The 27,497-nt window shown below is 38.0% G+C and overlaps 1 protein-coding gene across 1 annotated transcript in view; it reads left to right on the forward strand.

Moving 5' to 3' along the window:
- Positions 1 to 496: 496 nt before the first annotated feature.
- LOC148940045 (uncharacterized) overlaps positions 497 to 27,497 on the forward strand; it is a 93,771-nt gene continuing 66,770 nt past the window's right edge. The window contains exon 1 of the mRNA XM_089106248.1: positions 497 to 769. Coding sequence (XP_088962374.1) covers positions 627 to 769 — 143 coding nt within the window. The 5' untranslated portion in view covers positions 497 to 626. The remainder of the gene's footprint in view (positions 770 to 27,497) is intronic.

A 27,497-nucleotide genomic window follows, 5' to 3' on the forward strand; every position in this document is an offset into this window, starting at 1 on the left:
AGTAGGTGAACTCCATAACAAAAATATAGGGGGAAAAAATACAGAAAAATGGTTTTACGCCCCATTTGAAGTAATCCTTTTTGGATTCTGAAGATATCATATTTTCACTCGGTCTTTTGTTTTCAAACGTCTGATTTGTTTGTTATTATTGTAGGATTACAATAAAAAGTTTCTAACTATCATCAAAAGAACATGAATATTGTCTTAGTTGAACACCAGCGATCTAAACTTTAATTTGGTGAACCACATTTGATCCACAAAACATGCTTAGTGAAATCGAAATCCATGGGAATGAGCAAGTCTTCATTTCCGCCCAATTGCTATCGACGTGGAAACTCTGCAAGAAGACCCATTGATGCCAAAATAAGGAACACGACGTCACCAAATTATGCTTTATTTTACGCATGAAGGAAATTTAGCGATCATCGATTCGTAGCTTAAAGCGACAGGGAAAAAGAAGGTAGTCTGCATAGCCTAAACCAGTGACCATGACAGTAAACGTGATACCTTTCATATGAAAGCCTGTAAGCATTGTGCTGTTCATATCAACATGAAATATTAAAGAAATTGATATTCATTTCGTTTCATGAAGTATGCACCATGTTCCAAGTTACGGTTTATAACAGATGAATCTTGGAATAAATCATGGAATAGTATTACTGCTGGTTGTGAACATCCTTTTCAAAGATAGTTACGCAAAATTTTACGTAGGAAAATATAAGAAAATATCGAAAAATGAATGGAATTCAAGAAGGGAGCAGCGCTCACGGTACGCTTGTTTTAAATTTCTTTTCTGCAAAGTCCACGTATTAATGCAGCCAAATCAAACAGTTCGTGGTAACGAACTGTAAGTAAGGAGCGACCCGGCTCAATAGTAACCAAAATTCTGAAAACTGGTATTTTGATACCAATAGATACATATACAATAGATACCCAACAAAATTTACGCGCCTGAGAAAATTTGCCTTATTTTCGAAAAAAGGGGGAAACACTTCCTAAGAGTCATAGAACTTATTCAGAAATTACGCCATCAGTTTCGGTGTATCAAAATATCTTACCACAGTAGTTTCAATCTCCCATCTGCAAAAATCTCAAATTTTGTATTTTTTGCCAGGAAAAAGGTCACGGAATCGTGTTTATTTGTTTTTTTTTTATTTCCCCAGGGGTGATCGTATCGAACCAGTAGTCCTAGAGTATCGTAAAAGGGCTCATCTGAACGGAAATTAAAAGTTCTAGTGCCCTTTTTGAGTGACGAAAAAAATTGGAGGGCAACTTGGGCCCCTCCCACGCTCATTTCTCCCCGAAGTCACCCAATCAAAATTTTGAGATAGCCATTTTGTTCAGCATAGCCGAAAATCTAATAAATATGTCTTTGAGGATAAGATAAGATAAGATTTATTCATAATCAATTAATCATACAAGAAAATACATTGTGCTAATCCCCCAAAGGCTTAATCCCCCAAAGTTCCTGGGGGAAGGGCTGCAAGTTATGAACTTTGCCCATTGTTTACATATAGTATTGGTTAATGGGAAGTATACAGACGTTTCAGGAGATACTTTTTTATGGTGGGGGGAGGAGGGGGGGGTAGAAGGATGGGGTTAAGGGGAAGGATCTTTCCATGGAGGATATTTCTTTGGGGGAAGGGACATTTCTATGAAGCGGGCGCCGGATATCCCAGCATTATTTAAAAAAACAATCAGAAATTAAATTAAAAAATAAGTTTTTTCAAATGAAAGTAAGGAGCAACATTGAAACTTAAAGCAAACAGAAATTATTACGTATATGAGGGGGTCGCCCCCTAGTCAATACATCGCCCTTTACGCTAAAGTTTTTTTTAGTACTTTCAAAAGAGGCCTTTGTGATTCAGGGGTTTGTGATCCGAACAAAATTCGAACTTTAGTGTAAAGCGCGAGGTATTGACCAGGGGTAAACTCCCTAATATACGTAATAAAAACATACATATATAAAAGTTCATGACGTAAGATAATTCGTAAGTTACGTCAGAACAAAATTTCGAGAAAGCCATTTGCCCAAAACAAGTAAAATTAATATACAAGTTTCATTCTGATTATTCATGTACAGTGAGCCAAAATCAAAGCTCCATTAATTCAAAAACGTTCAGAAATTAAATTAAAAAAAACAAGTTTTTTTTAACTGAAAATAAGGAGCGACATTAAAACTTAAAACGAACAGAAATTATTCCGTATATGAAAGGGGCTGTCCCCTCCGCAACGCCTCGCTCTTTACGCTAAAGTTTGACTCTATTACACAACTGTATTTTTTAAAACAATAAAAAACTTTAGCGTAAAGAGCGAGGCGTTGAGGAGGGGACAGTCCCTTTCATATACGGAATAATTTCTGTTCTTTTTTAGTTTTAATGTCACTCCTTACTTTCAGTTAAAAAAAAATGTTTTTTTTTATTTAATTCTTTAAGAATTCATAGTTTGGCCTGCTATTTCTATACTACAGAAACTTTTTCAGCAATTTTTAGCAACATAAACTCTTTTTAAAAATCATGACACAAATAGTAGTGTTTAATTTAGTCATACGCATACTCTAGTTGACTTGATGAATATAACTCAACACCATTCCCATCAGATTATATTTATCCTCTTTGACAGCCTGTACTCTCTTGAACTATTTTGATTCTAGTACAGTTTTAAGACCAAATGTAGTAATAGAAGTAGCCCCAAAAATTCAAACTTAATACCCTCAGTCGTTCTTGGTACATTGCTGAGATGTCTTATTACCAACCAGAATACAAACAATGTGTTTTGATTTAATTTTAAAGCAATATTTAGTTTTTAAGCATAATGGGCAAACTACATAACTGTGGGGGCTTGACCTACCCAATAACCCTAGAGACATAGTTACAAGACCATTTAGCTATGCTGAACAAAATGGCTGTCTTAAAATTTTGATTGGAAGCGTCTGGAAAATTATGAGCTAAGGAGGAGAGCTGATTGCCGTCCAATCCCTTTAGACTCTTCAGAGGGCACTAGAACTTTTTATTTTGAATCAAATTAGCTCCTTTAAAGTATCAATTATGCTACTAGCTATGATAGCATATTGCTGCCTGTGTCCTTATATACCCTTTTAATACCTGCATGCTTATAGGTTTTTCGTTTAATTGAAACGCCTCCTAAACGTTCCCTAAAAGTTTCAACTTAATGCCATTAGTGTCGTTAGTTACAGTAACCGTAGAAGCAGCATTAAATGAATACACACAGTGTCTTCTGGCTAGCTCAAAATCCACAACCTATGAAGGTATGAAGGTGAAATTTTTAGAGAATATTTTTGTTGTACGGATGACAACCTGGCATCCGTATGCAGGTTGTCAAAAGGACATATCAGCAATATCTTAGGAACAATTTCGTGTGTGAAATTAAAACTTACAACTCTTGTTGTAGGGAATGTTGAACTAACCAAAAGACAATATTAGCATCACAATACTATTGCTTCTACTCTTATAACTACTGCTACTAAAGCTAAGACTACTACTATTAACTGTACTCCTACTGCTACTACTATAACTACTGGTGCTGCTGCTACAACTTATAAACCTAAGGTATTAAGGCACAAATTTTCGGCAATGTTGTAACTATCTTGAAATAAATCGAAAAACACTATGCCCATATAGGTTGTCAAAAGGATGCATCAGCAATGCTTGAGGACTGGTTGATGGTATTAAGCTAAAAACTTAATCGTGTGTTAAAAGGGATGTTAAAAAAAGGTGCTATTTGCATAGTGCTACCAATGCTACTACTGTTACTACAACTATTGGTACGCATAATCACCGAACCTTTCAACAATGCTAGAAAAATTGATGTTTCAAACTTTGTTTGGATATTTGTTATGGGAAATAATGGGCGTGTGGGGGGGGGGGGGTTCTCTCCAATCACTTTGACTCTTAAAAAGGGCACTATAACTTCCAATTTAAAATCAAACGAGACCTATCTGAATTTAATACGACCACCCATTTCATAAAAACATTATATGCCCCCAGTGCGTAACTTAAAGCCCTTGCCCCAGGGCTCTCGGGGTTGTGCCAATCCTGAAAGCATTGTTATATGTTTTTTGGACTATTTAAAAAAAAATTGACATCGCACAATTTCAATCAGATGCATTTGGTGAAAAGAGGGTTAGTGGGGGGAAGTGCTTCTTGACCTCTATCACTGTTGACTCTTAAAATTGAACTAGAACTTCCAATTTCAACCAAATGAGCCACCTCTAAAGCTTATACAATCATCCCTTTCATAAGAACCTTAAGTGCCCCATGAGCGTAACTTAAAACCCTCGCCCTCAGGCTCTGGTGGTTTGTATCAACCTCAAAAGCCTTTTTATATGATATTTGGACTATTTTGAATAAAAGGACTGTCTCAACATATCTATTGGATACATCTCAAGAAAACATGACGTGTTTGTGTGTGTGTGGGGGGAAGGGGGTAGCTACGCTCTGATAATTTTGACTCTTAAAAAGGGCACTAGAACTTATGATTACCAATCCAATGAGTCCCCTCCAACCTCACAACCCTTTCCCTGAGAGCTGCAGGGGGGAGATGTAGTCCTCACTGACACAATTTCCGAAACCTTCAACTACGATGAATAAAATCGTTATATCCAAATTTTGATTGGAGATGTTAAGGCAAATGCTGAGGGTAGAGAGGAGGGGGGGGCTCTTTTATTTCAAATCACTTTGACTCTTAAAAAGGACACTATAACTTTCAATTTTAAATCAAATAAGCTCCATCTGATGTTTATATGACCGCCCACTCAATAAAAACCTTATATGTCCTCATAAAATAACTTACAACCATATCCCCAGGGCGCTGTGTCATCCCCAGAGACACTATTTTATGTTCTTTGGACTATTTTGAAAAAAATCGCTGTCTCATAATTTAATCAGATACGTTTGGTGAAAGGAGGGGCTGTAAGAGAGGGGGGAAGGCTAAATGCCGTCCATCACTTTTGACGTTTAAAAAGGAGCCTCTTCTAAAGTTAAACAACCATCCCATCCATAAAAACCTCAAATGCCCCCTGGGCATAACTTACAACCCTTGCCTCTAATCTCTGGGGTTTGTTTCAACCCCAGAAGCCGTGTTATAAGATATGTAGATTATTTTGAATAGAATGGCTATCTCAAAATTTCTATTAGATACCTTTCGAGATAATACGAGGTGTGTGTGTGTGGGGGGGGATATCCACCTCCGATCACTTTGACTCTTAAAAAGAGTACTAGATTGTCTGATTACCAATCCAATGAGCCCCCTCCAAAGTTTATATGACAAAGCTTTCTATAAAGCCTTATATTCCCCCAGGGCATAACTTACAGCCCTTGCCCTGAGGAATGGAGGAACTTGTTATCATCAAAGAAATATTTTCCAGACATTTCAAATACGTTGAACAAAATAGTAGTTTCAAAATTTTGATTGGAAGTGTTTGGGGAAATGATCGGTGTGGGGGGGGGGGCGTTCGCCCTCCAATCGCTTTTGACTAATAAAAAGGGACCAGCCGTCTTAATTTCTAATCAAATGAGCTCTTTCTGAAGCTTCTATGACAAAAATTTCTATAAAAACCATAAATGATCCAAGCGCATAGCTTACTAACCTTGTACTGGGGGCTATGGAAAGGGGGGGGGTCTGTCATCCTCAAAGACATAATTTCCAGACCATTCAACTACGTTGAACAAAATGGCCATATCAAAATGTTGATCGGAAATGTGTGGGGATCTGATGGGTGCGCGAGAGGGGGGGGGCTGATTCTCCCTCCGATCACTTTTGACTACTAAAGGGGCAATAGCCCTCTCAATTTCCAATCGAATGAACCCTTTTTGAAGTTTTCACGACAATGCTTTGTATAAAAACATTACACGCCCCCAGTGAAAAAAATACAACCTTATCCCTGAGGGCTGTGGGGATTTTCATACTCAAAAACACAATTTCCAGTCCCTCCAACTACTGTCAACAGAATGGCTATATCAAAATATTGATCGGATGTGTTTGGGGAAATGAAGGGCGTGGGGAGGGAGCATTCGCCCTCCGATAGCTTTCGACTATTAAAAAGGGCACTAGCTCTTTCAATTTATAGTTGAATGAGCCCTTTTTAAGTTTCTACTACAACACTTTCTATAAAAACTTCTATGCCCCCAGGGAATAACTTACAGCTTTTGCCCTGGGGGCTGTGGGGGGGGGGGAGGTTGTCATCCTCAAAGACATAATTTCCGGACCTTTCAACTACGTTGAAAAAAATGTCGATCTCAAAATTTTGATTGGATTTGTTTGGGGAAATGGTGGGTGTGAGAGGGGGTTAGTTGCCCTCCAATCACTTTCAACTATTAAAACGGGCACCAGCCCTTTCAATTTTCAATTCAATGAGCCGTTTTTGAAGTTTTTACGACAACACTTTCTATAAAAACCTTATATGCCCCCAGGGTATAGCTTACAACCCTTGACCTGAGGGCGTGGGGGGAGTGTCATCCTCAAAAACATAATTTCCAGACCTTTCAACTACGTTGAAAGACCTTTCAATCATTTTCGACTATTAAAATGGGCACTAGCCCTTTCAGTTTCCAATCGAATTAGCCCTTTTGGAAGTTTCTACGCTTTCTATAGAAATGTTAGTACTCCTGTACTAAACGGACTCTTTTATATACGGCAATGAAAACCAGTCACGAAATAGACCGAGACGCGTGATGAAAAACAGGTTTACGATGCCTTCTGGGATTTAAACAAAGGCAAGAACTGTCTTTAAACGGTTGTTTTTTGGGGTTTAGGGGGTGGAAAAGGTACCTAGGTTCGGTTACGTATTTAATATACGGTATGCTTTGCCACTCCCCCTATTGTGCAAATATATAGTCCAAATTTGCTTACAAACTATTATATATTCATCCTATTTAATTTTATTTCATTAGCATTAACCAAACTAGCACTATATAAAAGACTCCGTTTAGTACAGGAGTACCAAAATCTTATATGCCCCAGGGCATAACTTAAAACCCTTGCCCTGAGGGTTGTGGAGGGAGTGTCATCCTCAAAGACATAATTTCCTGAGTTTCTTTAGGCTATTAAAAAGGGCACAAACCCTTCTAATTTTCAATCGAATGAGCCCTTTTCAAAATTTCTACGACAACTCCTTCGATATGCAGTACCCTGGTCTAAAACGAAACCAAAAATAATACATTGTGCCAACACCGTTCTTTACTTAGGCAGCGCTATTTCGCTGCCTATGATAGAGAAATATTTTAATATATTGAGGGAATGACCACCGCCAAATTTTTTACGGTGCTGCGTAATTTGTTGTAACTGGATGCAATACGGTTGAACTGAGTAGAAGCTTATTAATAGTGGAAAAATAAAAAAACAAGTTTTTTTAACTGAAAGTAAGGAGCGACATTAAAACTTAAAACGAACAGAAATTATTCCGTATATGAAAGGGGCTGTTCCCTCCTCAACGCCTCGCTCTTTACGCTAAAGTTTTTTATTGTTTAACAAAAAAAGAGTTGTGAGAAAGTCAAACTTTAGTGTAAAAAGCGAGGCGTTGAGGAGGGGACCGCCCCTTTCATATACGGAATAATTTCTGTTCGTTTTAAGTTTTAATGTCGCTCCTTCCTTTCAGTTTAAAAAACTTATTTTTTTATTTAATTTCTGATCGTTTTTTAGTTAATGCAGCTTTTATTTTGGCTCACCGTCATTGAATAAGTAAACAAAATTTGCATAAAAAATTTACTTTTCTTTTGCTAAATGGCTGTAACTAAATTTGGTTCTGACGTAATTTACAAATTAACTTACGTAACGAACTTCTATATTCGTATATTTTTCTTCTGGCAAAAAATATAAAGTTGCAGATTTTTGCAGATATGAGCTTGAAACCTATGTAATAGGGTTTTCTGATAGGCTGAATCTGACGGTGTGATTTGCATTAAAATGCTTTCACTTGTAGAGGATGTTTCCCCCCTCTTTAAAAAATCAGGTAAATTTTCTTAGGCTCATAGCCTTTGATGAGTAATACTAAACTTAATAAAATTTATATATTTAGAATCAGCATTATAAGTCCATTCTTTTGATACATTTAGTGACGTCAAAATTCCGTTTTTAAAAGTTTCGATTACTATTGAGCCGTATCGCTTGTTTTTTTTCATTGTTTTTTTTTATTACTTATATGTTATTACGTATATGAGGGGGTTTTCCCCTTAGTCACTGCCACGCTCTTTACGTTAAAAGTTAATATTTTGTTTAATTCACAAACCCCTGAATCACAAAGGCCGTTTAATTAGAATAGATAGCTCTTTTGAAAGCAATAAAAAAAACTGTAGCGTAAAGAGCGAGGTATTGACTTGGGGGTGAATCCCCTCATATACGTAATAATTTCTGTTCGTCTTAAGTTCTAATATTGCTTCTTAGTTTCAGTTTAAAAAACTTGTTTTTTTTTATTTAATTTCTGATCGTTTTTTAAATAATGCTTGGAAATCCGGCGCCCCCTTCATAAAAATGTCCCTTACCCCAAAGAAACATCCTCCACGGACATATTCTCCCGAGTAACTCCCTCCTCCAGCCCCCCCCACCATAAAAAATTCTTCCTGAAAATGTCTGTATACTTCCCAATAACCAATAGCCCCCCCCCCCATCAGAAAAAAATCCTTCTTGTAAATGTATGTATACTTCCCAATAACCAATACAATATGTAAGCAATGGGCAAAGTTCATAGCTTGCAGCCCTTTCCCTGGGAACTGTTGGGGATTAAGTCATTCTAAAAGACATTTTTATTGGATTTTCGACTATGCTGAACAAAATGGCTATCTTAAAATTTGATTGGGTGACTTTGGGAAAAAAATGAGCGTGGGAGGGGGCCAAGTTGCCCTCCAATTCTTTTGGTCGCTTAAAAAGGGTACTAGAACTTTTCATTTCCGTTCCAATGAGCCCTCCTACAATATTCTAGGACCACTGGATCAATACGATTACCCCTGGGGAAAAAAAAAAAAAAAAAAAACACGGATTCATGATCTTTCTTCTGGCAAAAATGGAAATTTCTCTTTGTTAAAAAGAATTTCTCTATTTATAAATTTTCAACACATATATTAGAGGGTTTACCCCCTAGTCAATACCTTGCTCTTTAAGCAAAAGTTAGAATTTTGTTCTAATTCTTTAAAAATGACCCCTTAATCACAAATGCCGTTAATTAGAATAAATAGCTCTTATGAAAGTACTAAATAATCTTTGGCTTAAAGAGCGAGGTATTGACTAGTATGTGAACCCAATCATATACGTAATGTTTTCTGTCGTTTTAAGTTTTGACGTTGCTCCTTATTTTCAGTTAAAAAACTTATTTTTTTTATATATATAATTTCTGATCTTTTTTTAAATATTGCTGGGAAATCCGGCACCTTCTTCATAGCAGTGTCCCTTCCCCCATCACAACTTCCTTCATGGTACTATCCCCCCACATAAGCCCTGACCCACTCCCCCCCACTACCAGAAAAAATCCCCCCTGAAAACGTCTGTATATTTCCCAATAACCAATACTATATGTTAACTTTGGGTAAAGTTCATAACTTTCAGCCCTCCCCCCGGCGACTTCGGGGGATTACGTGATCATAAAAGACATAGTTATCATATTTTCGACCCTGCTGAACAAAATGGCCATTTCAAAATTTTGATCGGGTGACTTTGAGAAAAAAATGACCGTGGAAGGGGGCCTAGTTGCCCTCCATTTTTTTGTCACTTAAAAAGGGCACTATAACTTTTAATTTCCGTTAAAATGAGCCCTCCCACGATATTCTAGGACCAATGGGTCAATACGAATACCCCTGGGGAAAAAAAAAAATAAATAAATAAGAAACAAACACGAATCCGTGATCTTTCTTCTGGCAAAAAATGCAAAATTCCGCATTTTTGTTGATAGGAGCCTGAAACCTCTGCAGTAAGGTTCTTTGATACGCTAAATACGATGGTGTGATTTTCATTAAGGTTCTATAACTTTTAGGGGGTATTTCCCCCTTTTTTCCAAAATCATTCAAATTTTCTCAGGTAACTCGCGTAACTTTTGATAGGTAGGACTAAACTTGATGAAACTTACATATTTGAAATCAACATTAACATCTGATTCTTTTGATGTATCTATTGGTATCAAAATTCCGTTTTTTACAGTTTCGGTTATCATTGAGCCGGGTCGCTCTTTACTTACAGTTCGTTACCACGAACTGTTTGATAAACTAGCGAAATTTAATTCTCTATGGAAGCAAGGGCAAAGAAATACTTTTAACTAGTCATGAAATATTCAAGTCAGAAGTAACAGTTAAACTTATATAGAATGAAACAAATGTGCTACTAAAGACTAGATTTAAACAGTTGAAGCAATTAAAACAAAATACCAGGAGAGAGAAAAAAAACAACAAAAAACAGAGAATTTATTGCAGGGAGAGATCCTCGAAGGGTCATTGTGATAGAGAGATCTACAACGTGTGATGCATTTCCACAGCAATGGGCACAGTTCCTCCACAGTTGGCATACTTTACCTACCGTATTACTTGGTGTGCGCAATTTCTGAAGATTTGGTGCCTCCTTATCAATTGCTTAATGAAAGATCTTATGCCAAACTGGCCTGCCATGACAAAAAACCAACAAAGACAAAAATCTCAGTGAAAAAAAAAAAACAACAAACGAGACTGCGGCCCGTGGAGAGAAAAGAAACGAAAAAAATGTAAAACAACGCGAAATTTCGCCTGTATCCAAACAAGGCGTCTTCAGCACGAAAGAAACATAAGAGGAACAAGACAAAAAAAAACAAGCTAAAATTAAAAAAACAATAAAACCACCACCAAAAAAAAATATATATACAATTGGCACAAACTCATCCACGCAGGGAAAAGATGCTATTATAGAGTTACTTCAGTGAGAACACCAGAGTAACTGAGTTACTCTGGTGTTACAAATCAAAACAACATATGCAAAACAACATATACGAAACAACATAAGCAGTGTAAATACTTCTCATATTTTAATCCGTTATGATTTCCTTCCGAAGTCGCTCAAAACATCTACAGCAAGGCCGTATCCAGGGGGGGGGGTAGGGGTTTAACAGGGCAGTTTTGTTGGCAAACGATGCATTAGCTCTATTAACAGGTTATCGAAATTCTGTTAGAAATTTGGACATTTCTTTAAACTCATTTCTATATTTCTTTCACAAATCCATAGTTGATAATGCTTGAGATTTTATGTCAGAACATTCTTTTTGACATCTTCCTATGACTTCCTATAGTCCAAACATGATCTATAGAGTACAGTTACTATGATTAAAAATATTAATTTTTCCCTCCAGATCAAAAAGTGTAATAAATTTTAAACAAAATCGGTACTTAATATCTCGAAATTCGTCACCAATAATATTATCTTATCATGGTTGTAAGTAGAAAGGGGGGTGCTACTCCGAACGGGGCACCATATATGGGCATAGAATACTGACAGGACATAATTTATTCAAGGATTATCGATCTGTTGTTGTTTGGCCACGTGTAATGACATGTGCTACCACCTACAACTTTTTTTTTACATAATTTATTCAAGGATTATCGATCGAGTCTAATGGGGGTAAAGGTCGATTTATTTGCTGTTGTTTGTCCAGATGTAATGACATTTGAGTGATTTACATAATCGATGGGGGAATTATTGATTCACGAGGGGGGAATTAAGAGGCAAAAATGTCTTCATTGTTGTTTGGAAGATCGAACCTGGGATCTTGTTCTACATAATCGCTAGGGGAAACTATGGGTCTACGAAGAGGGACATAAGAAACTATAATGTCTTAATTGTTGTTTTGGCGCGCCTGGACTGAGAACTTGATTTACATAATCGATAGGGGGAATTATTGATTCACGAAGGGGGAATTAAGAAACATTATGGTTTCTTTAATCTTTAGGCCTGAGGGATTTATTTATTATTGTTGTTTTGGACAAGTGCATGCTAGGGATGAATGTCAAGGTGTCCTGGAATAGGAAACCGGAAGTACATGCATCCTTCTCAGCCAATCAGCGAGTCGGATACATCCTCCTTCTCAGCCAATCAGCGAGTCTTGCTTACATATGATTTTCCCCCGTTACATAACAATTCGCCCTTGAGATTTCGTATATAACGGGCATGCATTGTGATTAAATTATCAGAAAGTATTGTGACACAATTGAAGCAACAATGAATGTTATTGATGAACTTGAAGCCTTGGCAACTTCAATTTACCATGTAAGTTCTGATTTAATACATTTTTATTTTCGAAATAAAATTATTTTCCTTAGTCACCCTCTACTATATTTAGGTAAGTTCCCCCTCCCCCCGCAAACCTAACCACCGTGCAATCTTTATATTCACTAGGAAACATAAAATATTTTCTTTTTATTACATAAACCTAACACCCCTCCCACCACCACTCTGATTTTACAGGTATAATTCTTGCCAATAGAAATATTTCTCCTTTTTCAATAAATTTATTCTTTCTGTATTTCTATCTAAAGTGACAACTGACTTCTGTCAGCTATTAATATACAGTTTTCATTTAAGCCATTACCCTATCTTTTATCGGTTCCGCAAAGATTTAAATATGGGTTAATTATCACATCCTGTCAATGATCATCCGGTATCTACGAAACCAGAGGATTAAGCTTTTTGTAGGTTTCACAGAAAGACACTTTTTCCAGTCGAATAAGCGATAGGGTAAATCTTATAAATTGCAAGAGGGATCAGGTGTTGCTTATGATAAATAGTTTCATATAGTATTTGTTTTTCATTTTGAGTACTCAGTGTTTATATGGGGGAGAGGGGGAAGGGGATTTATTTTGTAAATGGTAAAAATAGAAGCTCTATGCTTTTTGGGTTCGATTTCTCACAAGTTGTATATTTAATTTTTTCTCAACATGGTAAAAATAGGAGCATTTCTCGTAAATTTTACATTTTGCTTTGCTTTTGGGTTTAGGGGGGAGGGGGCTTCTTAGTGATAAATGCTTTCTAGACAAAATTATGCGGATAATGATACTAACTTTCTTTCTGTAAAAAGGGGCAAATTATTTCAATACTAACTTTTTTCTCTTCTTTAAGGCCAATTATGAAGAATGTATGGCGCCACCACCCGCTAAGAAAGCCAGAGAGGGTGTGGCAGCCCCATCAGTGCCAGCCCCTATGCAGTCATGTAGAAAGCTAAAAAGAGAGTGGATGACTGCTCACAAGATGGTGAGACACGATGCTCCAACTCCCCAAGCCCATGACATTGCTGGCCCAGCTGCGCAAAAACAAAGCGCTGCCGCCCCCCCCGCCCTCCAATACACACTACCAGGGCCGTCGGGTCTTAAAAAACAGCCCTATGTCGTTTTAAATGTAGGCATTTTTTTTCTTTACTATTACAAGGATATATACATCAATTCCATAGAGCTATTTTAGGTTACGTCTGAATGCAACATTTCCGAGCACTACGTCAAAATATATCCCAACGGGAATATTAAAAGTTTTTTTCTCCTCAAAGGAAAAATAATTTCTCCCTTTTTAATCATGTCAAGTGCATGCAGTCACACTTTTGCTAAATTAGATTAGTGAAGCCAAAAAAAAAATGATCTATAGTCCCGCTCATAATAGGTTGCGAAATCTGTTTCATTATAAATTGCTTTATTGTTGAATGGATACTATGGCCTCTACAAATATTAAAAAAAAAACTTTATACAGTAATGATTTGTATATAACGACAGGAGACGGATCTCCTTTTCAAATCATGTTTTTGTTGTTTTTTTTTTTCCCAGAGCAGATAAAGATTATTAATATGAAATTTTATTTGGAGGGATTGTTTGAATAATATCAAATTACTGCCTTCTATGTCATGCGACGTTTTAGACTGTAAATATCTTATACTAATATACGATATGCCGCGGGCCCGAGAAGCGCTAGGGGAAGTGCTGCGGGCCCGAGAAGCATCGCGGGAAGCGTTGCGGGCCCGAGAAGCTGCTTCAACATTGCTCGATAGAATTAAATGTTGGGAGTTTATATCTTAGTTTGTGCAAGTAGGCTATTGTTTGGGTATAGTTTAATCTAAATAAATGGTAGACAAAAAATGGATTTATACACTTAATATTCAGGATCGGATATTTCTAGCAAAAACTATAGTTAATTCTAATTAATGGTACGCAAAATTGGGTTTACAGACATCTAATTTACAGATTTGGTTATCTCGTAATGTCTAAGGACTGCTAAAAATAACTATTTCTAGCAGAAAATATAGTTTATTCTAAACAAATGATACCCACAAATGGATGCGGGCTCGGGGGGGGGGGTGTGGGTACCACATCTCTGATCGGCCTAATATATATATATATATATATATCGAGAATCACCACGGGAAGCGCTGCGGACCCGAGAAGTGCCGCAGGGAAGCGCTACAACGATGCGCTGCGGGCCAGAAAAGCACCGCCGGCTGCGTTGTGGGATAGAGAAGCACCACAAAAAAAAAAATTGAACACTTTGAAAATAAAAGACCAAAGTGTCATCTTCTATGTCATATTTTAGATTGTCGTTAAGTTGGAACTTTCAGTTTAATTAACCAAATGTTATTAAGCAGTAATAATACAAATTTTATAAGCAGTAGGGATGATTGGAACACATTAAAAATAAGCTATTTTTTCATTTAAAGGTTGTCCTGGTCCCATGCTCGCCATCCAACACTAGCTCGGCAATTGGAGACGAAGAGGACGCGCATCTGGAGATTTACAACAATGAAGCATCTGCTATCAGTTAATGGCATGGTAATTCCATAGAAATACCCTTTAACATTGACGATTATTTAAATAATTTTTTTTTAAATGTTGATAATAGCACAGCTGAGCAGGGTAATGTAGATGATTCAGATTCGGACTGAGACTTGTTATGTCCAAAGACTCTGCAACTTTTGGATGATTTTGTTGGCGACTTGATGGGGAACTCGTCCCCCCCAGATAACATGAGCATGTCACCACTTCAATTCAATGACGCGCATGCCCATAGCCCTATAATTGAAACACGGGGAGGAGGGGATCATATACAAGAGGGGGAGGGGGTACAACCTTCCCCGATTTTCAATTGACCAACAGAATTTTAAATGCAATAGTTGTTTACACTGCGACGTTTGGTGACCCCTTTAATTTACTAATGGGGGGAAAATTTGTTTTCGAACCCGTACAAATTGTACACAACTATGTAGATAAAATTTGTGCACTTCTGGAGAATCAAGTTCAGTTGTGGGGGAGGGAATCAATTAAGGTCTCTATTGTTTTAAAAGTGTTCTATTTAAATGAGGGGAAAAGTGAAATTTATTATCATTATGTAAATTCCGAGATGCGTTTGGTTTATTCAAATTTGGAAAATTTTGAGGGAGCTTTCATGGATTGGGTAGATCAAATTATAACGCATCTTGAGAACTTTAATGAAAATGGGAGTGGATCTCTAGTTCTTTTTGTTGAAAATTTAAGCTCCAATATCTGTAAATTTAAAAAAGATTTTATTTTAAGAGGGGGGCAGAGGGACACGGGCACAGATTTAAATTATAATCCAGATCTAGAGGGTTGTAAAGGTGTCCAGCGAATCTGTTTTGAAACAGATTAAAAGTGTTTCAGATATGCTTTTATCATCTCAGTATACGAGCCTCTAGCTGGTGACGCTACCAAGACGAATTACGACAACTGGGCTGTGCATGGAACGGACGTGTCTACTTTTTCCACTCGAGATTTTTCATGCGGTGAGGGGAAATACCCAGTAACGCTACGATCTATTGATATTTTTGAAAGGGCTAATGCCCACTTAAATATTGGCGTTACTTTGGTTCAGTATGAAACTGAATTTGAAGATGGGGTTCGTTTAAAAAAGAAGGGGGTGGTCTTCCCTGTAAGGGGCCCGTCAGTTGATTTGGTCACACACTGGGTTTGGTTGCTATACACAGCACCTAGTGACCCTGCCAATTCAATTGGCCATTTTAATCCCATCACAGACATTAGTAGAGTTCTGGGGGGTGGTAAGCATAGGGGGAACGTTTCTACTGTCCAACATGCCTCTCACAATTCCGTAGTGATAAAAAAACTACGGAGTCACATGAGGCATTGTAGCCGCCACGGCTACCAGACAGTGGAAACGGTTTCAGGGGATAGGGCTATTTTACGATTCAAAAATTTCCAGAATACCCTTCTCCAGTGCAACAAAATATCTTTGGACTGTGAAGCTAAGCTGGTGGAGGTGAACGATCCCCAATTTCCAAACCGAGTCAAAGAACACCAGGCTATTGCAGTTTCCTATGCCCACGCGCAAAGAGACAGTTCTAACACCATGCAGTTGTTAGAAATAGTTGAAACATTGGATGAGGGGGAGTGCATGGTCAAGACACTGCCTAAACGGATTGCCACGGCTAATGGTGTTAGTTTTCGTGTGAGAAATACCCATTATCCAATGGTGGTGTCTGCAGAGGATCGTCTCGCGATTAAAAATAAAAAAATATGTTGGGTATGTAAGGGAGAGTGTGTAGAGGGGGATAAAGGGACTAAAGGGAAAAGAGGGGGGAGGGGGAAAGTCAGAGATCATAATCACTTGTGGAAGGAAATATCCTCGGGGGGTAGCAATTTTAGAGGGGTAGCGCATCAATCGTGTAATTTAAATGTTAGCCACCAGTTTTTTATCCCTGTTTGCCTTCACAACTTTAATTATGGCATCACCGTTAGTGTACCAGCACGGAATTGGCGGCTGAGGGAGGGAGGGGGAGTAGATTGTCTATGGGTAAGTAGTTCATTTACTTACTATTTAATTACAATATCAGCTGAGACGTTGTTGCTACTTCAGCAGGAATGGCAGGCAGTGGATAATGGGCATACGTGCTGGAATAAAATCAGGTTTTTAGATTCCTATAGTATTTTTCCCAAGGCATTGAGTCAATTGATTCAAGTGCAAAAGAGTGACAATTTCGATAGCTTTCCCTTGCTTAAACAGCACTTTCCAGACGGTGAAATGTATGACCTGTTGACCTGCAAAGGTATATACGCATACGACTATTACTGTTCTGGCGCTCACTTAAGTCAGGTGAAACTACCTCCAATTGAAGCTTTTTACAATTCACTGACCAACAGTGAATGCACAGCCGAGGAGTATGAGTTTGCCAAGAAGGTGTGGTCCAAGGGGGATTGTAAAAATGGGTGGGATTATTGTAGACTGTACTTGGCCAGTGAAGTTCTAACTCTGTTGGATATAGTCTGCAAGAACACAGACCAAATCTATTCAGAGTTCGGGTTTGATATAGGCTATTATTTCTCCACACCCCATTTAGTGATGGATTTAATTTTAAAAATTAGCAGGGAGGAAATAGGCCTTAGCACCGATTTAGATAAACCCAGTTTTGTAGAGCGTTCAATGAGGGGGGGGGGTATGTTTTGAATTGGGCCCGCGTATTGACCAACGATACGAGCGGCCAAAGCACCGGTGCCAAGTCAAATGCAGTGTTCTTGGACATGAACTCATTGTACCCCACGGCAATGTCACACTACTCTTTGCCGTGTGGGAACTATCAATGGCTTGAAAATCCTTGTGAGTTCCCCGACATTACCACCGTCGAGGACAATGAGTCACAAGGATGGTTCTTTGAAGTTGACGGTCACAGTTTGCTGGCGCTTCACGACTCAGTCAAAGATTTTGTCTTTCCCTGTATCAATGGGCCCGTGAGCAGGTACTCTCTGAGCCCCTACAGTCAATCATTGGTTGAGGATATGGGGATGCACTGGACTCCCTCCCAACAGATTGCTGATTTGGACCCTAAGGAGAATATCGTTGTTCACCATGTGCTTTTGCACTGGATGGTGAGCAATGGTTTCAAGATCACCAAAATACACAGGGTCCAGCAGTTCAATCAGCGACCCTATTTGAAAACATTTATCGACACCTTTGTCGATAAACGCTCTAGGGCAAATTCAAAGGTGGAGAAGGAAATGTATAAGCTCATTCTAAATTCAACGTTTGGCAAAATGTGTGAAAGCGTTCGTAATAGATCTCACTGCGACGTCGTGACTGACCCTCTAGAGTGTGCACGAATTATTGCCGACCCCAATTTTACATCGTTCACGAGCATAGAGACTGGCATGGTTCTTCTACACATAGGCGAAAGCGAAATTTGGTACTGAACAAGAATATAGCAGGCGGCAGTTCAGTACTGATAATTTCAAAAAAGCTCATGTTGTCGTTCTTTTACAATGTGTGCAAGGTGCAATGGCCACGGGAGGGGAGGTTCAAGTTTACTATGGTGATACAGATTCTCTGCTGTTAAAGGTAAATGGGACTGAATTGGATTTATTGGGTGATTTAGAAAAGGGGGAACACATCAGCTCGCGGATGGATTTCACCAACTGGAATCCATCCCTCTACCCCGAGTTGGTGAAACGTCAAGCCCCCAACCAACTATTAATTTTAAAATCAGAAACTGGGAGTGATTTGATATCCAGGGGGGTGGTCCTGGGCCCCAAAGTTTATTGCGTTGAAACTCATAGTGGGGAAGAAAAGAAGGCGTGTAAAGGGGTGCCTAAACATTTTGTAAAGAGCAATTTCAACATGAGCGTGCACAGAGACTGTGTAGAAAGTAGCCTAGTTCCGAGAGCACAAGTACTTGCAATTCGCTCTCCACAGTATAGAAATTATACTGTGAGAGTGGAGAAGAATGCAATGTCGTGTATATCCGACAAAGTCTATGTGCTCGAGAATGGTGTGACTGTCCTACCTCACGGCCACTACCGTATTTCAGACTGAGTTGAATGCATAGACTATCGCAATCAACTTGGTCTGGATAAATTAACCTAGCCTAACTCCTAACCACTACAAGCGGTGCATGGATACTAACCTGACCCAGTCGAGCCTCGGCCGGACCTTCGGCCCCGCGGCCCCTGGGGGGTGGGGGGATCCCACACCTTTAAATTCACCGTAATTTCTTCAACTGTGCTAGCGTTTCCGTGAGTTTATTTTCAAGTGTTTTCTGTCGTTGTTGTTGTCGTTGTATAGAAAAGTGTTTTTTTTTGTACAGAAATGTGTTTAAGTTGACAATAAGTGCTGTTGTTGTTGTTTATGGACAGAAAAGTGCTGTACAGAAAAGTGTTTTTTAAAAAAGACAATAAGTGCTGATGATGGAGAGAAAAGTGTTTTTTCTTATAGAGTGTTATCATTGCCGAGCAGTTCATGTTGAATAAATAGAGGTTTCATGTTGACCATGAAATTTTGTCAACTGCTCTTGTTGAACAAGTGTTATTATTTTTATCGTTGTGCAGTTCATGTTGACTGCAAATATTTGTTTTCATACAGTGCCGAAATAAATGCTGCCATGAAATATTGTTGTTGTTGTTCTTGAATAGATAGATCTATGGGGAAAATTATTGCTACTACTTTTTCATTGGACACGTATGATTTACAGTTAGTTGTAGTCCGACTGTTGTCAACAGCACTATGTATCAATTTAAAACACCCTTCAGATCGTTTCTGTGTGGTCCCTCAATGTCGGGGAAAACAACACTTTTTGCTAAAATAATTCAAAATTGTGATAAAATGTTTTTAGAAAAGCCGAAAAAAATCTACTATTGCTATAGTATTTGGCAGGAGTCCTATGATACAATAAAAGCTATTGCCACAACCATAACAATACAATTCATACGGGGATTTGATGTTTTCAACAGTACTGAATATTATTGATGATTTGGCTGAATCCATTGAACAATTCTCATAGGAAATGCCACAACTGTTCACCGTTCGCCCTCATCATGATCACATTTCCGTTACCCTAGTTTTACACAATCTGTTTCATCAGAGAAAATGTATGCGAACCCATGCTTTGAATTGTACTGTCTATATTATCTGTGAGTTGTTCGTAATTCTAGCAGACTCATAACTCTCAATAAGCAGATATACCCCGGCGCCCCTAAATTTCTGTTGTCAGCGTACACTCAGGTGACTAGCAAGCCCTACGGTTACATTTTTCTGGATCTTAATCAGAGCACGCCCGAGGATCTACGTGTAGTCACCGACATTTTCAACAATGAAATTACAGTATATCTTCCGGTGAACAGTAGAAAAGGCTATTAGTCGCCATTATGACACTGAAGAAACTACATGAACAACGGCATTTATTTTCCGTTTTAAGGACTTCAAAACCCTTGCTTAGGAAGGCCATACTCAAACATGGTGTTGACAATGATTTCATTAATCTAATATCTGAACTTTGTTTAAATTTAACTGAGGGCAATGTTCAACTGCCAGAAGGTGTTAGACAAAAGAAAAAGCACCATCGTTCCACTGTCCGCGCCTTGGATTTTAAAAACAAGGGTAAAAAATTTAAACTAACATAACTCCTTCAAGCAGGCGGTAGCTTTTTCAAACTTTTACTGCCAATCTTTGAAGGACTTGTAAACAGTTTTCTCTTGTGAGAATGACAAAACCCTATAAATTGACACCATTTGAACTTGTCCTCTCGCCTGTCGAACATTTTGAGGACAATCTAAGCAAATTCATTAACGATGAGAATATTGCCGATGACAAAAAACTGCTTTTACTTCAAGATGCATTGCGACGTGTGGTCAAACATAAACTTTATCGTGAGAGACCTCGCCACCACCGTCACTGATCCCTCTAAACATGGAAAATCTCCTCAAGATTCTGCAGCAGCAGCAGCATCAAAGGAGAAAGAATTGAATTCAATTGTATTAAAAATTGGAAACCTATTGCCACTCACCTATCGAGAACAGAGTAAAAGAGTATTATTATATCTTATGTTGGAAACTGGTGGTGAACATCAAATCCAAGTCGATAGCCCAGGGAAACGAATTATAATTCAGGGAACAAGTTATAATCTAGTTGATTTAATTTGTGATATGGTGACGAATCGTAAAGGACTCTTATCCTTTGACAATAATCTATACACCTTTCTGTGTGTATCAAACTTCCCCAAAAGTCTTATTGGCAATAAGCAAATTCTAAAGAAACTAAGAGAATATAGTCCTCTTCCTCCAACACCACCAACACCATTATTTAAAAAAGAAGAAGAAGATTCAATATTTGAAGATACTATCAGCAACAGTAGCAATGATTTTACAACACCTGTGGCTGCTTGTCAAAAGCGAAGACGAATTGATTCACCCACCAGTGTGCAAAAGGGGAGTAGTCATTACACTACGTGTTTACGCTCAAAATGGATGAAGTTCTGATAGGTGTCTATGAAAATATTGGTAAGGCGGGGAGTTTAAGTTCCCCCAAAACTCTTTTTAAAGCTGTCCCCGGCACCACCACCACATTGAAAAAAGCAAAAAAGTATCTAGAAAATGAACCGAGTTGCACACTTCATCGGAATCATATGTTTCGCAGTAAACAATATCGACAAACTAAAGCCTTTTTCCTTCTGAATATAATACAAATGGATTTTTTAACTTTAGACACAATACAATTAAGTCGCAAGGCACCCTACTAATATATTCTGGTGGTAATCAGTGTCTTTGTCGCTATGCCTATGTCATCCCTCTACGGTCGAAGAGGGGTGTTGAAGTTGCTCAAGCCATTGAAAGTATTCTTGAACAGGATTCATATAGAAAAATTCAATCGGATCGTGGCAGTGAATTTGTTAATCCCCATGTGCAAAAGGTTCTTTTGAAATATAATACAACACTTTATCATAGTCACAGACCGATAAAGGCTGCATTGGCTGAACAATTAATAAGAACTATTCGTCTATTAATTTCAAGATATTGTACCCTGAAAAATACATCGGCTTTTATTCATGATTTAGATAAAATCATGCAGATATACATCCATCGATCCCATCGATCTCTGTCCAACTCAATCCCTCGGGATGTTCACTACAATGAAAATAAATTTGATGCTTTTCTAAATTAATACTCCAAGGGTGAAAAAGAGAAAAAAAAAATGTGAAGAAGAAACTCAATGTAGGTGATACTGTTCGAATTAATAGAACCCACAATATTTTTGAAAAGGGAACTTATTTATGGAGCACAGAACTTTTTAAAGTGTCCAAAATCCTGGACACTGAGCCCACGACATATCGACTGCGAGACACCAAAGATGACGAGATTCTCGGCGGTTTTTATGAATATGAACTGCAAAAAGTTAGAAACACTAGTGAAATGTATCAAATTGAAAAGATATTAAAGAGTCGTACACGCCATGGCAAGAGACAGTTGCTTGTTCGCTGGCTAGGATACAACTCAGATTTTGATTCTTGGGTCAGTGCTGAAGATATTGAAAATGCCTAATGATTTCTATGTGACCTTCATGTCCAATGTTTCTGATCCTCTCTACAATGACTTAAATAAAACAAGTGATTTTTGGACGAAACTCTCCCCCACCATCAAATAGGACCACAATAGAAAGTATGAAGTGGCTCTTGTCGACTGTATTCTCAAAAATACCTACAACATCCTGAAAAAGGATCGTAAATATGAAATAAAAATTAGAGCCTATGATTGGCCGCCGCCACCAGCAGGTGATCAAGAACAAATTCAAAAAATCAATTGGATGGATTATCCATACATTGAATTACCCTACGAGGAACTCACCTGTATGAATGATTTATGTCGTTCTATTAATAAAAGAATTTCCGCTCGTAAAAAAGGAGCTTTTCATTTCAACTATTCAAAGGAGAAGGGCAAGATCTACATTAGTTCAACTATTGCTAGTGAAAAGGTTATTCTCAATGATAATCTAAAGGATGTTCATGGCTTTAAGCTCAATATAATAAGTGGTGATAGTGCCGGAAACACTCATTTCATGTTTGCTGACTATCCGCCTGCCTTCTCCACAGACACCTGTATATTTCTCTATGCTTTATTTGTGGAAATCTCACGAGTTGGTAATTCAAATGTTCCCCTCCTACGAGCTCTTGAACGAAAAACCAATCAAGAACATATTCAGCACTACAATATAAAGCATCTTCAGTATATTCCCGTAAACACTTCCTATTTGGAACTCTGTCAAGTAACACTAAGAACCGAATTGGTTGATCCAATAGCAATTTCAAAAGGTTTGGCTGTGATTACATGCCATTTTCGACCCATCGTTCAAAAGCAAGATGTCTAATAAAAAAGTGGTATTCACATGTCCTGATATTGACAGCTATGTTAATACTCTTGGCCCAAGACAACAGGGCAATGGAATGGACTATTACAAAGGTCGCTCGTCAATGTCTGGCTATGATCTTGGCAGTTGGTTTGCTAAGCTCTTTCGCTCTTCACTACCACTGGCTAGAAAATATCTTGTACCGGCTGTGACAGATTTTGCATCCTCTACACTATACGATTGGTGCTCTGGCAAGGATTTTAACAAAAGTGCTTCGGAAAATCTTAGGTCCAGTGCGCGAACCCTTGGCGAGAGATTAAAACAAAATGGTAATGGCTTGAAAAGGTCGAGAAACAATGCATCATTCATCAGTCTCCACTCAGGTCAGAAACAAAAGACATATCCCCCTTCTCAAAGAAACGAAGGAAAAAGCCGACACTTGCTGTAAAAAGTAGAAGAAGAAGTCCCAGAAAGAAAATTGTTAGAACGAAACTAGATTTGTTCTCCTAAAATGTCCTACTTACCACATAAGGATTCTCAACCTTCAATCACCGCGTCATTGAATCTATTCAATGCTGAAAATGTTGATGTGAGTGTTAAGCACGGATATTATGAGCAATTATATCAACAACAGCACCTTTCTTACAATTTACACTTTCAAATATATTCCAATGAAGATTACTTCATGGACTAGTCTTCGATATTTATAGATTTGCAAATGAAAGTCCGTGAATCCGATAATGCAATGCCATTTCGGGCCGATTGAATATCTTATGAAAATTGCATATTACATAATTTATTTCGTCAAATTAGTGTCTACATCAATGGCACGCTGGTGAGCACAAGCAACAATCTCTGAAATTATACAAGCTATATGCAATTCATGCTGATGACATCCAAGTCATATAAGTAATTGAAAGGCACCACCAATAGTTATGAATATATTACTAATACTGACAGTACAGATGTACTTCAAAATGCTGCAACTAGTGAAGTACATCTAGATAGAAAAATATATTAAGAAATATTTAATATACCCCAATGGCTGCCGCCCAAAGTTAAAGTGGATATAAAACTAACGCTTGCACCCTCCAATTTCATATTGAGAAAAGAACTTGCTGCCAATCCTGATGTAAGTCTCTCCCTCACCTCGGCAATACTTCATGTACGCGAACAACAGGTCATGAGTTCTGTTGCTTTGGCCGTGGAAAAACTGAGAGCCAATGGCAACAATATTAAACTACTTGTTCCTCATACAATCACCAATCAGCGTCATATTGCAATGGGCTCACGCACCTTCACCTATTCATCCTTTATCAATGGTGAAATTCCGTCAAAACTTGCTTTGGCATTTGTAAAAAGTGCCAGTGCAATAGGATCATGGACTGAATGCTCACATAAATTCGAGATGTTTGGACTTTCATCTCTTGTGTGCAAAGTAAACGGCATCCCACTCTACAATCTATCTTTTGATAAATCCTATAGAACATTGTATGAGTTGACCATGCAAACCCTAGATCATGACTCTCAACTATTTAACAATGGTATAACCGAAGATATGTTTGCTAAAACACATGGTATCATTGCACTGGATTTGTCTGGTACACAGGATATGAGTATCGTACGTACGGGAAGTGTGCGTTTAGAGTGTACATTTTCCGACCCATTGGCTGAGAGTATTGCACTAATCTCAGTAAATCAATATGAAACCTATTGGGAAATCGCACCCGACGGCAGTATTCCACTAGACTTAGCGCCCTGAACACCAGTCAAATAATCAATGTATTTAATATGGATCCCTAAATGTCCCAGTACAAATCCTATTGTCTGCCCTAAGACTTTCTTGTATAAATTCAAAGTGTCAACAATATCTTGGTTATTGTTAATAGCAGTCCGTCGACTGTGCTGACGGGTCATTGGCTGTGCATCTTTCAAACAATGAAGACGATTGAATTTTTTGATCCTCTTGGTCTACCCTATACATTCTACACACCCCACATCAGCAACTATATTGAGAGCAGTGGGAAAACTATTATTCAAAATCGGAAGAGGGTGCAGGATCTAACGACTAAAAGCTGCGGCTTCCATGCACTACTATATTTTGTGTTCCGATGTCGTGGCTATACTTACAAGCAGTTTCTCCACATTTATAGTGACAATCCCCGTCTGAATGACTTTCTAGTGGAAAATATCCTCTCAGACCTATACGGTATTGATTTCAGTGCCCTAAGAGTAAAGTGCTTAAAAAATGTTTGTGAATTTGTTTATTAATAAAATGCATATATATATACAACAATGTCTTTAAATCTTCACTTTAGATTTCTTCATCTTCGATGTATAGTCAACTGTCGTGAACCACTAATTCTGTTAAATCATATGTATTCAATGTATATTGATCTTGATTGACTGCAAAGTCAGGGTCACATTTTCTACAGTACAATGTAACTTCACTCTTGACATGTCTCTTTGTATAGTCAATGATGCTATTTGCATTCATGTTCTGAAAATCACGAGTTTCAATCTGTCTATTTGATTCAATATTACATACAATATTTTCAAATGGTGAATCACATTCCGTCAAATCCAAATAAACATCAATTGGTTTATGGTCATAGTAGGTAGTGTCATCACAACAATGACATAGAAGCTAAATTGCCTTGCTACCCCAACATTTGAATCGTAGACCCGATTCCTCTTCCCAGAATAATTTAAATCCACGACGATACCAATCTTGTAGAAATAAACTAAAATCACGTTTGGGATTCTTTTCAATCATAGCGGGGTAAGTATTCTCCCACTGATCACATTTATCATAGTGACAATTGGAGCACAGGTGTCCTCTAGGATGAGAGTCACACACCTCTTCAAGACATGAATTACATCCTTTAATTTGTACTGCATATGTAATTTACAAGGATTACATAATCTACGCTTTTCACTATAGTCTTCTATAACTGTACAATTCTCACATTGAGTCCAACTGCCAAGAGTTTATATGCACAATGGACATATATAGAACATTTTTCGGTTTCCGATGTCAACTCAATCACAGCTAAAGCGAAACTGATCATCCTCGCTCCATAAATTCAATGAGAGGGAAATGGGGGAGAGGAGTAACTCTGTGACGTTACCTCTTTCGAATGACGGGGGGGGGCCATATCCATTAATTTCATTGGCACTATTTTCAAAAGAATATCCACAATATGATTCTGCTTAGTTCCAATTAATATATCATTAAATTGACTATAAGTATTTGAATCATATTGTAAAAGTTTCATACAATAGTCCAATGGGGGAGAATCACTCCTCATTATATTGTCAAGAGTTCCCTGACAAGAGAATATCCTGCGTTTAAGAGATAACTCGAGAAAATTCTCATCCAAAATCAAAATCAATGTTTTTCCATAAACACTAGATTTGATCTAATTCTCTCTTTCTCAAATTTATTCATTTTTCAATCCTTTCACTCCGACTGCTGACTCTAGACTGACTCTGATTCGTTAGCCCTAACCAGAAAAGAAAGAAAACATTTTCGATTTCGAAAAAATTTTATTGAATAATTATAACAACAACAACAATCATACAGAGCATGAACAATCAACGATACATTTTATTGTCTTCGATATGTTTCACTAATGCACTTAAAGCACATTGAAGTCTATTCACATGTGCTATATCAACTTTTGCAGCAAAGCATAATTGATTTTCCATTTTAAATTTGCTCAAGGATATCACATATCTTGCATATACTGCATCCATTCCAGACAAAGCCGTGATCCTTTCGTGATTTCCACCGCAATGTTTGGTGCTCTTGTATTATTACCATCAATTCCACTATCAACTTCTAAGAGGGTAAACATTCCACTCGTTGTCATCAGCACACAAATATATATCCAAATGAGTAAAGTCAAACTGTTCTTCTTCTCACTCCTTTGAATTCTATTCACAGACTAATAAAACTCTAGCAAAAACCCTTTCCTTATATTCCCTCCGCTGCTAATATGTAACTTGCCCTCTGATTGGCTTAGAAGGAGACACGTGATCCTGTTTCCCGTTATCGGATCAATAAAATTCACAATCAATCATGTAATCAATTTCTTGGAAATCCACTTCCCCTTCGATTACGCAATAAATTTCTCGGAAATTCACCTCCCCCACGAATCCTAGATCAATACATTGCCCCTAGCGATTATGTAAATCACCCCACAGTGTCATAAATCAATAATTCCCCCATCGATTTTGTAAATCACCCCTCATGTCATTACACGTGGCCAAACGACAACAGATCGATTGATCTTGGCCTCCATTAGACTCGATCGATAATCCTTGAATAAATTATGTCCTGTCAGTATTCTATGCCCATATATGGTGCCCCGTTCGGAGTAGCACCCCCCTTTCTACTGTTGTAGAGGGGGCTACAATTTAGTAAA

The sequence above is a fragment of the Artemia sp. Qi Xiang Cuo genome, chromosome 20, assembly GCF_049724085.1.
Source record: "Artemia sp. Qi Xiang Cuo chromosome 20, ASM4972408v1, whole genome shotgun sequence".
NCBI classification, from domain to species: domain Eukaryota; kingdom Metazoa; phylum Arthropoda; class Branchiopoda; order Anostraca; family Artemiidae; genus Artemia; species Artemia sp. Qi Xiang Cuo.